The sequence below is a fragment of the Neospora caninum genome, chromosome V (genome assembly GCF_000208865.1).
Source record: "Neospora caninum Liverpool complete genome, chromosome V".
NCBI lineage: Eukaryota > Apicomplexa > Conoidasida > Eucoccidiorida > Sarcocystidae > Neospora > Neospora caninum.
Genome location: NC_018391.1, coordinates 2,019,576 through 2,035,279, shown reverse-complemented (window position 1 = coordinate 2,035,279; position 15,704 = coordinate 2,019,576). Strand labels below are relative to the sequence as shown.

The window sequence follows — 15,704 nt, the reverse complement described above, 5'->3', positions numbered from 1 at the left end:
CCGTCCGGAATGCTGCTTCGTCGCCTGAACTGAAAATAGCTTCGTTTCAATGCATGCCGTGCCTACGGAAGCAGTAGTTTCTTGGCTACACGAGTGATCTGAAGAGCCAAGAGTGACGCTCTGCATAATACTTTGGAATGCGAACAGCCCCAAAATGACGGGTAAGCAAAGACGGGCGACCAGAAAAGAGTACTGAAACTTTACGGGACGACAATCACACGACGAGGTTGTTTACGTTCACCTTCAGTCACACGCACCGGTTTATGCCTCACTCGCACCACCTCGCTCGAGACGAAGTCGAGCTTGCTCGATCGACAGTTCGAAGCTATACTACGAATCCTACGCTGCCGGACTGCAGCAAGCAACCTCTCGCACACAGCCTCAGCTAAAAGGATACCGATAGACACGGAGACTGTTTCACATCACGACGTTTGTGTCGTATCTGTCTAGGTTTCTTCGCATTGACACAAGCCTGGCCGTAGACGAATGGACGTGCCAGACAGACTGCAGTGTTGCTCGTCCCGCAAGTCAACAGATCACGGTTGCCTGGCTTGGACAGTTTATCGCGAAATGGTTTTTTCTGTGGGGTGAGCAGTAGCCGTTTATCTAGATCACACTGCTGCCAGGCGCGAAGTGTCCGATCACGCATATGCGCGCCTTGAGGCAGTGCTATGTGAGGGGCTGTCAACGGGACCACAAGTTATCTGGCAGCGGGAGAGCTTGCCGGCAACAGGCCTGCGGAAGTGTATGGAAAGGCCCTGAAAACTGGAACGGATTGATGCGTCGATGCTTTCCGAGCACAAGCGGTTGCGCCAACACACTCGACATGCCATTGTTTTTTCGCATAGACAAATGTGTAAACATAACGCCGGGTCAAACCACATTTCGATATGCAACAACACAGAGCAGAAGCACGTCGTGTCTACACAGCGTCGGCGTCTCTGCCCGAAAAATAGAAAACGTAGAGGGTGCCGGGTCACCAAAGCTACTGCGTTCACACCTCAGGGGTGCGGGGTACCGCTGGCGCACTGAAGCTCTGTGCGTCAACAGCCTGAGGCACCAACCAGTCGCTGTCCGATGGTTTTCCCAAAGTATCTGCTGGCTTTTCCGTCTTCGACTCTACTGCATCTAACGAGTTTGGTGTCAAGAAAATCGTCACAGTAGGGAGCGCTTCGTCACCGGAGTAAACTGGCTGCAGGAATGCCAGTGAGTCCGGCCTCTGTGGCGCTGCTGTCGGCAACGAGAAATGAGAGTGTGCTCGGCGGCCATCACCAGAACCTTTCTGAGCTGACAGAGAAAGAGTAAGGCCCACATGGCTGACGCACGAAGGTTATAAGCGGAAAATGTTGGAAACCCCGGGAAATGCAGGATGCAGCAGTTCCCGCTGAACGGGGCAGCACCTCTGAGGTCGTGCGTCGTCATGTCATTTGCTACTATAGTTAGTACACCGTGTGAACGCTAATTGAAAAAAAGCATCTCTGCCTAGCAGGTCGATGCATCTGATTCACACCAAACGTCCCCCTCCCGACGACTTACGGAGGTCGAAGATGAAGATGATGCCAGAGAATATCACTCCAAATAATGTTGCCAGACAGACGCAAAAAATGACCTTCAACAGAACACCCCTCAGGGTCCAACGGCAAGAAGGGATGCTTGTGTCGCCAGGCTCATTTAGCGCTGCCGAATCCATAGTATGAGCCTGCATCAGCAAGGGGGAGCGAAAGAAACATCATGAATTGCCTGTCAACAGTGAGGGGCCCGTTTTGTTCTGCTTGGTAATTTGTTCTGCTTGGAAAATGAGCGGCTATGCTACGGTGCAGCCGACGGCATAGAAGCCAACTATAAACCTTAGAGACACGACAATTTGAGTACAATCGCAGTTTCAAACAATCAGGTTTTCTATTGTATCCTCCAGGTCCGTCGTCATGCAATGCGTGGCAAGCTGTCCTCCAGAAACATATAGCGTTTTTGTAAGGGAATCACCTCCTACGAGGATGACCTGACAAATTTTGCGTCTACTTTGCTGTACGAATGCGCACGTCTTTCGAGAGGCAATGTTGACTTACTGGATTGCCAAAGGCTGCTGCCCCATCCCTAGCTTCGTGAGAAACGCCGGTGTCGTCAGTGCTGGGGTTGGCCGGAACAGATATTGGCGTTTGTTCAGCAGTGAGACCAGAACTCGGCACAGATGTTTCAGCCATATCTGTGCAACTAGTGGAAATGCGATTTAGGGAAGAACTCACGTCAATATGTGAAACCTGACCAAACGATCAAAAGGAAAAATATGACTAACCATAGCCATGTAGGACAACCTTCCGTGGTCGCTAGCCTTCCCTGCTACCAGGTTGTTGCCCGCTCGTAGCGCTAGACTTCGTGTTCCTTAGTGCTTTCTGTTGCCATTGCTTCAGCTACGTCTGGCTCCCCGGCAATCGCTCCAGTGTTGTGCTTCATTCAGTGTCTAAGTTTAAAGGCTAAACAGTGGGTAACATGAGTTTTTGCGCGGTGATCCTCTATGTCTCGTTACAGTAGCAGGACCATAACCCAGGGATGTTCACCGCACTAGTGTAAGACAGGCACGTTGTAGGCCGTTTCGTTGGCACACACTTCACATTAATAATGTGAATTTTGCAGCAGGTAGATAAGCGGCAGGTCTGTTGGAGGTCCCCCCATAACACCTGACTCCAGATTTTGCTACGCTCTTTGCTGTTCTTGGTGAGCCAGCGTGTGTTTTTGTCGCGGAGAGCCCCCACCCGAAAGGGAAATTGGCGCTGAAACTATCTGCTATTTGCAGAGTGACTCCCTTCCACCTAGCTGTTTCACTTCATGCAATCCAGGTTGCTGAAATGACTTGTTGAAACCGGCTGCGTCCCCGTCCGTCGTCATGACTACACCTAGGGCGGCGGGGAAGTTAGAGGTTTTCTTTGTCTTCAAAACAGACGTCTGGTAAAATTTGTCGCATTCGTACATACCACCAGATCTCGGGAGAAAATTATTGTCTAGGTCGGCCACAACTTGCGAAACGGTTTAGAATACACCCCGGTCTGAGCTTCTGTGCTGGGAGCAACGTCAGCCTAGAGATTAACACGATTTCAAGGCGCGCAGCTGCGTCCTCGTCATGGTCCAGAATTTTGCCTCAAGAAGATCCTCGTGGCAGATCTGCGTCTCCCAACAATGCTTTCCGAGTCTCCTTCGGAAGCGAGATCATACAAGGGAGAGTGACACCAACGGCTACTTTCGAGATACGCAGGGATCCACAGTCCCCTCGAACCTTTCGGGAGATAGAAAGAAACCGAATGACCGTGTCCGTGACAACGTTTTCTTGCTGAACATCGCTGTTGCTGTTGATACGGTAGTCCGTCCAGCAGGACTCTCGATATGCTGCGCGTTCCTCACACACTGCTCGCCAACGGTTTGATGACATATTTTGTGTGCTCTCGAGTTGCGCATGCATTCCTGGAAACTCCCTCAACGAGAGTAGGTAAAAACAAGGAAGGCAATTTTTAAAACATCAGCAGGCGAGCGCCTATTCCGCACCGAGTTTCCTTTTTTCTGTTGCCCTGCTGATCTGTCTTGGTCGCTCCCTGATGATTCTTGTTCGGAGGCTAAAAAAAGCACCCTTTTGCGCTTGTTAGGCATCCCTAGACCCTTGCAAGTTAGTCGATATTCGCCTCGAGACGGAATGGAATCTACAGCAGAACGCAGCTCTTTTTCCGTCACGCCCGCGCATGGTAAGTCGCGCGACCCGTGCGGGCGGCGAAGGAATGAAACGGAAGACACCCTAGGAGGTGACACTTGCGTGGGCATATTATAGGAGTGAACGAGAAGGCATAACTTGTGGAGGCAAACAGATTGGGCTACTTTCACAGGTTGTTCTTCTTTTCAGACCAGGCTGCTTTCCAGCATCTGTTTGTAGCGTGAGGACGAAGACTCGGCAGTCCCCGCGCTGCGGCTCCACGGCTTTGCATGGGAGGGTGCACATCATCGGAACAAGTTGAGAATTGCCGACTACCTCGGCCAACGAGCCCTCGGGAATTCTTAAATAGAAGCCATTTCCACCGTTACCCGGGCTCTTCCGCCGCACCCACTCCTCGATTCTCACCACAGAGTTCCTTCGCACGAGTTCTAAAACGGATTCGAGCCGTCCTCCGAGCTTGACGGGACTCTCACCGGGGTACGGTGTCGTCTCCACACATCGTCTGTCTCACGTCTACTTCCCAATCCCCGCAAAAGAAGAGACGGTTTACACAGAAGCCGACGCCGCCCTATTTTTCTGGTTCTTTGTCCTCCATTGAGACTCGCTTGACCTAGATCTCCAAAGGGAGAGCCTGAATCGAAGGAGTGTCGAAAGGCAAGCAAGTTGGCGAAACTGGTGGGCACAGGGGACGGCGGAGACAAGTCGCTGTGCAGAAATGCAAGGTTGGCCCGCGCGCCTGCTCCGGCTCATGTAGTCCTTCGTCTTTTTGAACGCGTTGCCGTATCGATCCTGCTGTCGTGGCCCAATCTCCAGAGCCTGGTCTCGACTGACTGGAGTCTTCTCTTTTCCGTCCCCCTTTTCCTTTGCCTCTTGTCTAGGACAGGCCGGACTGCGGTCGTTTGGGTTCAAGGCAAGGGACAGCGCGAGCTCGCGGGACCCGTGCACGCTCCTGCGCATTCGTTCTCGAGGAACGAGTAAACTAGCAAGTGAATGGAACCAGTGTCTTGGTGTTCCTCACCACTCCTGCCGAAGGACAGAAGGCAACGCGGGAATTCCTGCCGATATGCCAGTGGTGCCGCTGTCCGGTCACTCTTCGGTTGCAGCCCGTCGGGGCGGTCACCTTTGCGATTCTGTCCGGCCTGCGTTCAGGCAAAGTTCCTCTTCACCAGAAGACCAATTCTCCTCGCCTGATAACGCACGCGGTCCCGTCGACTTTTCCACCTCAAAGTTGTCCCCGTTTCCGACCAGCTGGCCTTCCATGTCGAACTGGACGTTCCGTGCGTCCACACAGCATTCCTTTCGCCTCTCTCTCATAGCAGCATGACATCGCGCGCCCTTTGATTGCTGCTTTGACTCCAGCAATCTGCCTCAACATGTCCAGGCGAGAGGAGAGCTCCTCGCCGAGGACCGGGCCGCCGGACATTCGCCCGTCGGACCCAGCCACGCGTGCTGTGGAGGCGATTCTGCCTGCAACGGCGGCGCAGCTTTCGACCTTCGAAACGCTTCAGCAAGATCGCCAGAGCCACAATGCAGCGGAGTTCGCCGACCTGCTTCAGACGGACTTGGCGGTGCCTGCGGAACTGCCTCTCCGTTCGTTCTCTTCGCGCCAAATCGGCCAGCATTTCACGCACGAAAGAGCCACACGCGGTGAACAGGTCGGCGCCCGCGACCGCCCGATTCGCGGATCGCCGGAAAGTCGATACAACTCCACCGTGGAGCGCAGTGCCTTCGTCTCTCCCTCGTGCCCGTCTCTACCCCCGACCGTGCCTCCTAACTCGGCTGACCACTCGACAGGCGAGTCGGCGATTTCCGACGGCGATTCTCGGCGATCGTGGATCTCCTCTTTCGTTCCGTGGCACCCTCGCAAAGGCCCTGTGGCGCAAGCGGCAGTGGGGGCCGAAGACGAGGAAAATGAAGTTGCGGCAAATGACGAGGACTACGCAGAGGACGCCTCCGACCAGGAGGACGATCCGGGGAATGTGCTCTTTGCCGACGACGGAGCGGGCACGCCGGTTGGAACGGATGACAGCGAGCGTTCGAGGCGACCGGAGCTGAAGGTCTCACGCGTGTTGGAGAGGCGCGCTCGCTGCGAGGCGTCTGGTGCGGGAAGGCGGAATGCGGTGTATGCGTCAGACCGCACGCCTCTGCGGGAGGGTGAGGCTCTCGACGGAAACAGGCAGGCGCCAACGGGGGCTGATTTTGTTCTTCGGCGCGTCGGTTCATTCTGCCCGCCTCTGAATCGTCACACGTCATCTGAGCAGATCTTAGACGCTGGCCGAGGACATGCGCACGGCAACGAAGGGGATACCGCCCTCAAGCGATCCTGGACAGGGCCCGCCGACGAGTTGTGTGCAAGTCGAGGCGACGACGGCGAAGGCGGGGCTGAGAGCCGTGAGACGCGCAGGAGACTCAGATGGGCCGCAGGCGATGGCACGCCGTTTGCCGCCTTCCCGGCGCCCGTCGCGGGGGCTCTGAAAGGCGACAGACACGGTGCAGTGCGAAATCCAGCGCACGCAGGCCTCCTCGAGAGCCGAGACTTTGTCGCTTCCAACAGCTTCCCAGCACACGTTCCTGTGTTGCTGAATCCACGGCGAAACGCCTCGGACGGAGCCCTGACGCGTGGGTGCCCCCGGACCGCGTACGACGGCCTGAAGCGCCGACCTACGCGGGGAGGCGTTCGCCCTTGGAAGTCTCAGGGCATCGCTTCGCCGCCTCGGCCTGCTTCTTCGACAAGCATCGGCAGCGGCTCTCGGGCGCAGGCGAGTCCCGCCGAGCTCTTCCAGGCCGTGCGTCGCGGGCTGTATCGGCAGGCGATAGGCGAGTTTCGAGCGGGGCCCATTTACCGGAATGTGGCGGGGATTTTCACAGAGCGAGGCGCCTTGACCCGGCGGGAGCTGGAGCGCGAATTCGTCTACCGAACGGCCACCTACGCAGCCTCGAACCACAGCCGCGCACACCTCCAGGCGCTGCAGGAGACAGTCACCCGGATGTCGGGGGGCATGCAGCTGGAAGTGCTGCCGCACGACGTTTCGTGGGCTGAGCAGAACCCGGCGATTGCCTCGAGAAGCCCAGAAGAAGTTGCCCGACTTTCCGACCTTCTCGAGTACCCCCGCATGTTGAGTACGCTGGACGAGGAGACAGTCAACTGGCTGGGCCGCGAGAGAAATAGGGGCTACTGGTTCGAGCGCCTCTGTCTGTACATCCTCTCCGTGACCGTGCTCGTCAGCACTCAGTCCATGGAAGATCTTTTTGCCGAAGTTATCAAGTACGAATGCGCCGGGTGGATCTTCTTCATCTACGCAGCTGCTCTCTTCCTCGTCTGCCTCCCCATCATGGCGTTCGAACTTGCTATAGGCGAGGCCACGCGCGCCTCAACCCCGTACGCCTACTGGAGCCTTTGCAAACGCGCGAGAGGCCTAGGCATCTTCATGTGTCTCATCGTCCTGTTCTGCGACATCGTCCCCTTTTCCAGTAAGCCTTCTGCCTCCTCGCAGGGATGAAAGTGACCATCGAACACCAAAGGAGGCAAAGGGCAAGGCCAACAGAGAGGAGAGTGTCCTGGTGGAATGACCCGGGCCTCCTTGACTGAGGGGGCTACTCTTACATACAGCAATATAGATATCTATATCTATATCTATATATATATATATATATGTAGACAGGAGAGATTTATAGCGAAGCGAGCAGAGACCTGGCTCTTCAGTCTGCCCAAGAGCGTGAGAAGATTTGTGGCGGGGTAGCTGATGAGGCAGCGACGAGAACTGCTCACCGTCCACACGAGCTAAGCATGCGCCGCGCTTATCTCCTCGCTTCGTGTGCTTCCCTAGGACGCCCGGCCGAGTGTTTGGTATATCTCGTGGAATCGTTTCGTCCCGTCCAGCCGTGGAGGCTAACAGACCAGGAGGTCCGAGACTGCAGACAGTTTGGGATGAATGAGGCGCTATGTAACTCGAGAAGCTATTGCGTCTTCTCGGAAGAACGAGGCTATTGTGTTCCATACAATCTCGGAAAGGTAAGGAAGGTGCGCTGTCCTTTTCTTCGAAGAAGCTAGGCACACGTAGCGATACCCTCCTCATGTTTCTCGGTTCGGTCCGCCTCCGTCTGAGGTCTTTTGTTCTGTCGAAGTCTCCATGTCCACGTGTCTCGTTCCCCCGTGTCGCGTCTGTGTAACCCTTCGGGAGGCCTCGTGTGGAGGCAGCGTTTCCTGTTCTTGCCGCAGCAGCTTCCACTCTCGATGAGGTGTACGCCAGAGAACCTGCGTCGGGCGTACCGCGTTTCGTTTTACCCTCCACCTACACATATGTTGCCCCCACTTTTTCTGTGAAGGCTTCGCGTTTCTCGCCACGATTGCCTCTCCGTCGGCAATCGCCGGGACAGACTCATTCGGCACCGCTGCTGGTGATCGTGGTACAACGACGGTCCTCACCAAAACTTTCTTTCTGCTGCCTCTGCAGAGGGTGCGGCTTCCTTGTGCTGCGTCGCGCCTTCGGCATCCATGCACTGGCGTCCTGTGTTGTATCTCGCTGTGTGTATGCTCTCTGTTTGTTTTGCCCGCGCATCGCAGTCTGCTGTGATGTACAGTCAACGGTTCGGTTGCAGGCGTGAAAGCAGCCGTCTCTCTCCGTACCATCTCTTCGCTTCTCTCAATTCCTTGTCGCTTTCTGCGCCTGGCCTCGTTCCTCGGACGGCGGCTATGGCCGCTGCCGCCCGCATCGCCCCCGGCCCGGCGTCTCTTAGTGGCACACCCCTCGGAGACACCGTGCGCGACCGCTCGTTGGGCTCGCTATCTCGAGGGGACGTCGGCGCCGACGCCGCGAACGCGCGCGGAGACAGCGACAGCCCCGCAGCGCGCGGCTCGCAGGCGCCAGAGCGAGAAGGCGAGGAAGAAACACAGCCAGAAGAACAAGCTGAACCGAGAGCGCCGAAGCCACAAAGAGAGGAAGACGGAAGCGAGCAGCGCGGAGACGAACCGAACAATGAAAATGCGCCAATGGAGACAGAGAGAGAGGAGGCAGGGGCTCTGAATCAGAGAGAGCGGTCAGAGAATGGAGGCGAGGAGGAGACGGAGACCAGCAAGCAGGGAGGAAACACAAAACTCACAAGAGGAAAGAATGCCTCTTCAGATATCTACTACTGGGGAGGCGACGGACCCGATTTTCATCTCCTTTGTGGCATCGCTGCCGCGTGGTTGCTTGCAAGCTACCTGTACATCCTCGGCGGTTCCACCCTGTCCATCGGTGAGAGCCATCGAGGTAGTTTCGAGCCTTTCCGCTTTTCGTTCCGTCCACCCGGCGCCGTTCTGTTTGACTCGCACGCAGTCGCGTATCGCGCAGCGGCCACCAGCACCCTCAATCGCTTGTGGTGTCTGTGTGGCCTTCCGCGTTTCGTTTCGCTCTTTACTCTTGAGACTCAGTTCTATGGTTCGGCCTGGTCCCAACTGCGAGGCTGACGTGTCTGGGGCGTGTTTTTCGTAGGGGTCTGTGGGGAAACGCCTCAAACGCCCTCTCGGCGTTGGCTCCTCGCTCGCGTCTCTCATCTCTGGTTTGACCCCGGTGCCTCGCGTCCCTGTCTCCTTCAGTCTGTGCAGGAGTCTTGAGTTTGTGGGCAGTCCTGGCGCTTGGCGAGATTGGGTTCAACGAACGGATACGCCACCACTTCTTCAGCGGGGTGCACGTGTTCCGGTCCCCGCAAATCTTCCGCGCCATCGGCTCGCCGTCCTTGTGGACGACAGCGATTCTAACTGCCGCGAGAGACCTGTGGGTGGGGGTCGGTCTCTTCTGCACTCTTGGAGCGCGCGCGAGGTAGGCAAGCGCTCTCGACTGGCGAAAGCAGAGAAAGTCGCAGGCTGAACGGCATGCGCCACACACGCGGTGTAGGCACACACCACACACGCCGTCGTATATGCATGCCAATCCTCACAGGCTTTCCAGGCATGCACATAGACTCGAGATGTGCGTTGGTGTGAAGCTAGGCAGGAGGGACTGTCTTGCTGCGCAGCTGAGGGACAGGTGACGCACAAGCGGGCGAGAATAGAGAAGCGAGCAAAAAACCAAGGAGTTTCAACGAAGGTCAGGTACACGAACAGACCCCGGGGAGCGCTCCAGTTCAGCGTCGGAGCGCACCGTTCTCTCTAGACGGCCCCTTTTTTCTTTTAAAAGCTGTCTTCCGTACACATGCAGGGACAGTCTGCCTGGGGATAAGTACTCAAACAAGCGAGTTCGGACGCGAGAGCACCGAGCCGAAAAAAGGAGAAAGGGGAACAAGCGCAGGACCGCCACAGCAAGACAGACGGGGTCAGCGAAGAGATCGAGTGTCTGTTTCCAACTTCTGGAAGGCCTTCTTCGGCAGAAGCGACGCAGACAGCTCTCTCGGTGCATTCGCGTGTTGGAGTTTTCTCTCGGTTCCATATTTTACAGAGTTGGCCAGAACGTGATGGCGGAGGCGACTGGAGCAACGGTGACGAGTATAGCCGCGTCTCTGGCGAAGTCTCTGGCTGTTGGTGAGACTCTTCAACAGCCAAGGCTGCCAAAGTGGAGACACCTAAGCTTTCCGTCTGTGCATTCCTTCTTCCTTTCTCACATCCTACTGGGCGTGCCTGTGTGTTTGCTGTTCCGCCCCGTGAGCGAGAACACGCAACGCTCGATCGGCTGCGGCCGCGCGCAGCCGAGGCAAGCGGCCAGGGACACCTTTTTACAGGAGATGTCACTGCAATTAGATTCGGGAAAAGAAAGCGACACGGCCAGGGAGGCGTGAAGAACAAGCAGCAAATGAAACACTAAAGAGGCGTAGCGTACGCTGAATACGCTGAACGTGTTGGCTTCTGTCCTCGCGTGCTTGCCTCGGCTCTTCAGCCAGCGCAATCTGCTTCGCCGCGAAGCCTCTTGGTATTTCAGCCAACCTCATTCTGCGAGACGCCCCCTCCGCCCACATCTTTATCGTCTATCCCGTCGCTGTCTTCCTCAATGAACCGTTCGAGGTGAGGAAGATTCACCACTCGTGCCAAAACCAGGAAACGAGCAAAGGTCGACTGAGGTTCAAGCGCTCGCCCGACTACCTCGACGTATTTTGGCAAAGGTAGAAAGGCAGACCTGGCGTTTGCTTGTCCTAGATTGTGTCGCGATTCCGGCCACTCATTCAAGTGCGGCAAAACAACAGAGAAGAAACAGACCAATTACCCAGGCACTTCTGTATATCAGTGTGGATCTACAGTTATACATAGAAAATGTAGAGATATATGTGTGTAGACAGGCAAATAAGTGGTCTAGATAGACACACGGAAACGCATCGAGTTGTAAATTGGACGCTTTATCTACTGGTAAAGGGTTACTGGCGTACATGCGGCTCCGTAGGTGTCTGAGTTAATGCGCCCGAACATGCATGTTTTCTATTTAGCCTCTGCAGACAGGTTTGTTTGAGGTATCGACGGGTATGACGTATGGTGACCTCCTTTTCGCTGGTCTGCATGTTGCCACTGTTTCCCCCGCGTGCGTTTTTGTGTTTCGTTTTTCAGCGGATCATGGCAACCGCCGTCTACACGGGGGCGACAATTCTCCTCACAGCGACACTCTCGCTGCTGGTGCTCGTGCTGGTGAAGGCGCTTCAAGAGTGCGCGCTCTGTGGGCAGAGCTGGAAGCACCGCACACCCTTTCTTCTCGTCTTCTTCCTGTTTCTCCTGTCTCTCCCTCAAGCTACTTTCAACGGCCGATATGTGCGTAAAACCTCCCCTCTCCCCGCACAGCCCCTATCCTTTTTTTTCAGCGTTCCCCCCCCCCCGCAACCTGCCGACACTTCCTGAGAATTCGGCAAAAGCCTCTGGAGCTGCGCACGCCGCCCTTTCGCTTCCGCGTTTCTTCGCGGCAACTGGGGAGGCTCGCACTCTCCTACAGGCGGGGTAGTTGGCCCTTCTGGGTTTTGGCGGCTCCAGCAGCTCGACGAACTTCTGGACAGCTCATCGGAACGCTTTCTTCCCCTGATGCCTTTCCGCTGTTTCGTGCAGGTCGTCGCTCTCCTCAGGAAATACGTCGGCGCCGCAGGCCATCTGTGGTGCTGCCTGGGCATCTGCGTGTTTGTCGGCTGGTGCCACGGCTTGAGGGAACAATCCAGATTCCTCGGGCAAGCAGGTGGGCGGTCGGAACGCAAAACGAGACGAAACGCTACGAACACAGAGGCAAAGACAAGAAATGGAGAGGGCGAGACGCGAGACAAAAGGGGAGTCAAAAGGTGAAGAAAGATCATGCAAATCACGGCACGTTGGAAGGTGTCCATCACGGCTCCACCGACGGCAAATCCCTGCCTGCCTTGGCAGCAACGAGAGCCCCTTTGATTTTTCTGGACCTCCTCGTTCCATCTGCAGCGGTCTACGCTTTCCGCATGCGCTGGGTGGATCCTCTCTCTTGGCGCAACTGTCATTTTGTGGGTCACCTCTCCACCCGAACCTGAATAAATCCACACACACACACGCGTTTAGTCTCTCTTTTTCTCCGTCTCTCTCTCTGAGTCGCGTTGTGTTTCCCCATCTCTTGGCGTCCTGGATTTTGACGCGACGACATCACTGTAACGCTGGCTGAGCATTACGCTCCCCGATCTCAGCCTGCATGCGTTTGCGCAGCCGTCTATCTCTACGCGATCCTCAACTGGTCATCCATGCTCGCCCTCGCGGCTCTCTGGGTGCTCTTCGAATCTCCGGCGGCCTTCTGCGCCTACTGGGTCGGCTCAGCCGTCGTGTGCGTTGCGTCTGCGTACGTGCTCGCGGTGTGTGCGCCGATGCTGCAAGACCTCTGGGAGGCGAAGAAGAAATCCAGGGATCCAGAAACAGGGAAACGTCGCGCACCGGCCTCGCATAATGCCCACGCGCTCACTGTTCAGGTGAGAGAGTCTCCGCTGATGGGAAAGCGAGGGAGCGTTGCGAATGGAAGAGTCGAAAAAACAAAAGCGAGAACAGAGCAACCAAAGGAACACATTTGTCTTTCTGGGCAACCAAGAATATATATATATATATACACACATATACATATACATATATATAGACATGTGTATGAAGATGTGATTTTAGGAAAGACGTGTATATAGATCCGTGCACGTCTCCACGTATACAACGCAAATCTGGGCCTTCTGTGTACTTGGTCCTACTGTCTTCATGCCTACAAACCTACCTGCTTACGTGTACATATTCATGTCTATACTTATATAGATAGAGAGATAGCTAGATAGTAGATAAATAGGTAGAGATACTCGTAGTATGTATGTACAAAGAGGGCGCACGTAAAACATAGTCGGTCGGTTGTGGCAGGTATTGCCCCACGTCCACAACATTCGTTTCTTTTGCGAGAGTTGCGCCGGTTTTTGTCTCTTTTGTGTGGGTTGTTTTTCTGCTCTTCTCACTCTCTTCCTCCCCGTCTTCTGGTCTTCTCTCGCTTCTCTTACTCCGCATTGGGCTCTCCCGCGTCGCCGTTCCCTCGCTGTCATCGGCGTCTTTTGTTCTCCCCTCCCTGTGCTCTCTCCTTTCCCTTCCCTTTGTCCCTCTGTGCCATCCTGTCCGGCTCTTTCGCCTCCCTCTCTTTTCCTCAGGACCGCATGTGGTGGTTAATGATCGGGAACACGGAAGTACTTCGCCTCGAGTTCGCTCGCGTGATCAGCGGCCACGCGTCGGTCTGCGGCTTCACCGTCCTTTGGTCCATCTGCATCAAGTGGCTAGCGCCGTGCGCCTTGGTGCCTTCGGTGATCTCTTTAGCGCTGCACCACTGCCAGCTTTTTCTCCGCGAGAGCATGCAGGACTCGCTCCACGCGGCCAGCTTCGGACTTGCTTGCGCCGTCTGGGCGATTGCCGGTCTCGCCTTCCTCTACTGTCTCTTCTGGCCGAATGTACGCACGCAGAAAGCACCGGAGCGAATCGAAGCGCCGAGCACAGAAACGAGGGGCCGCGGGTGAAGGGAACGAAGAGAATCAAAGCGCTCAGTTCACGAGGAAAGCGCGGACTTCTGCGTGCGTGTGTGTGTGTGCGTGTCTCGCTGCACGTTTAGTGTTTCACGCGTTCCGCCTCGTGCTTAGGAATATGCAGATTTGATTTTCACGTTCCTGTTCGGCTCGGAGTGGGCCCCCTGTTTCCCGGAGAAACAGGCAGGAAGGCTGATCCCTAAAGCGAAAAGGAAGCGAAACGTTTCTCCTTTTCCAAGTGTCCCAGCTTGCGTGTGTTCTTTGCCTTGGTTCTCGGTGTAGCTGCGGGAATCTTTGCCTTTCTGTCGTACGTCTGACCCTTCGCTTCTGCTTTTCAGTCTCGCTCCCTCCCAAAAAGCTGGTCGTGCTGTCCTATCTCGCCCTCGGCTGCGTTTTCGTTCCAGTTTTTTTCTCGCTTTTCTTCAGGCTTCTTCTCGCGTTCTTTCTTGCTGCTCCATCCACGCCTTGTTCTCTATAGATGTTTTCTGCTGTGTGTCGTTCTCGCTTCTTGTCTCTCGCTTTCTTCTAGGGCATTCGCGGCCTCCACAGGTTTCCAAGTCAACGCCTGCTGCCGCTTTCCAAGTTGCCCGACAATCTCGGCCCCGCGCTGGGGACGCCGACGTCGGGGTATCATCCCCGTTTGCTTTTTGCGGAGTTTTACAAAGATGCATGCAGCCCAACGGCGCGGCTGATGGCTTACATGTACTGTGCGAAGGCGGACAATTTGCTGACTTGCCTCCAGGAGCGTGCAGATCTGGACGGCGCGGGGTCGCCCTCAGCTCCTGGCGGCTCGCCGGAAGCCCTCTCGCTTCTCCACTTTCTCTTTGGGGCGCCCTCACGTCTCACGGAGAGAAGTTGCGCGGCGGCAGCAAAGCCTCGGCCTACGTCGCGCCTCTCCTCTCTGTCCCCTCGCAGTATGGACGCCGGCACGCATCTGTCTCCCGCCGTCAAGCCGAAAAACAGTTTCCGTTCGGCGTGTCCTTCCTTCTCGCCGAAGGAGCGACTGGATCCGACCTCGCCGTGCTATTCGGCTGCCTCGACCGTTGCCCGATCCGTAACCCGCCGCTTCTCGCACATGCCGCTCTACGCCAGAAGAAAAGGCGGCTTATCGTGCCAGCCGTCTCGGACGGCTGCGTGTGAAAAACAGAGGAAAGCGCCGCCTGCGGAACTGAGTTGAATCCACCCTTGAGACGCGCCGCGAGAGCCCCGGAATCACGACACCTACACGAGCAACATGCCATTGTCTAGGTCTGCATCTTCGCGGTACGGGGGACTCCAGAAAAACTCCCCTCGGCTCTGGCGGGGGAGTCACTGCGTCTTTGGTACTGCTGTGTTTGCGCCGTCTCTTGTGTCTCCAGTTTTGTCACCTGCACACCTGCTGGTCTCGTCTGTTCACTGCCGTCGCCGCCTCCGCGTGTTTTGGTCTTCTGTGTCGAGTGACGCGGCCTGGCGCCTCCAGACGAGGTTAGAGGAAAATGGAAATGATAGGGGGGAGGAGCGCAGGGGAGTCCCATGGGCTTTGGAGACGGCTCGAGCTTCTCCTGTGTCTCTTTTTCACGCGGGGTGTTGCCTTCTGTCTCCGAGTTTGGCAGGCTGCGCAAAGGGTGGGCATCCCGTGCGTCGGGGGCGCAACCGCACGCACATATAGACGAAAGAGAGACGGGAAAGGGGAACGATTGTAAATGGTTCCGCGAATACCTTCCATAATGCACCTTTGCATTCGCTCAAAGCGCAGACGCAGAGACGCCACACGAAGGCTCGGACGAAGGCGAGAGCGAAAGGCAAGCGCCACGGACGGGGAGGACACACCATCAATGTAGATGGCGCCTCAGTCAGAGGAGCACCATGGGAGAGAATGAACAGAAGACCGAAGGCCCGACACAAGGTCGGGGAAAGTGTGAGGACCGGTCGCGCACAACAGAAAACCAAAATTCAGCTTCAGATGTTCCCCACACGTCAAAACCAGCGGGGGGCGCAGCGTCGGAGCCGCGAAGCGAACCCCATTTAGGCTCTATGCACAGACCTCCGCATGTATCCATAGGTGCATGTATGCAGAGCTGTCCACAGATTCACCGGC

The 15,704-nt window shown here is 56.1% G+C and overlaps 2 protein-coding genes across 2 annotated transcripts; one reads left to right on the top strand and one right to left on the bottom strand.

The window, feature by feature from the left end:
* Positions 1–994: 994 nt before the first annotated feature.
* On the bottom strand, positions 995–2,201 carry NCLIV_014590 (conserved hypothetical protein; the record flags this gene model as incomplete). Its single annotated transcript, XM_003881649.1, has 3 exons — positions 995–1,287; positions 1,537–1,699; positions 2,067–2,201. 3 exons carry the CDS (start codon positions 2,199–2,201, stop codon positions 995–997), a joined length of 591 nt encoding a protein of 196 aa, XP_003881698.1.
* A 2,866-nt stretch (positions 2,202–5,067) lies between these two features.
* On the top strand, positions 5,068–14,804 carry NCLIV_014580 (Hypothetcial protein, related; the record flags this gene model as incomplete). The annotated part of the gene is made up of 11 exons (XM_003881648.1): positions 5,068–7,165; positions 7,522–7,706; positions 8,259–8,931; positions 9,273–9,495; positions 10,111–10,193; positions 10,546–10,670; positions 11,205–11,402; positions 11,691–11,814; positions 12,303–12,559; positions 13,262–13,555; positions 14,157–14,804. 11 exons carry the CDS (start codon positions 5,068–5,070, stop codon positions 14,802–14,804), a joined length of 4,908 nt encoding a protein of 1,635 aa, XP_003881697.1.
* Positions 14,805–15,704: the final 900 nt, after the last annotated feature.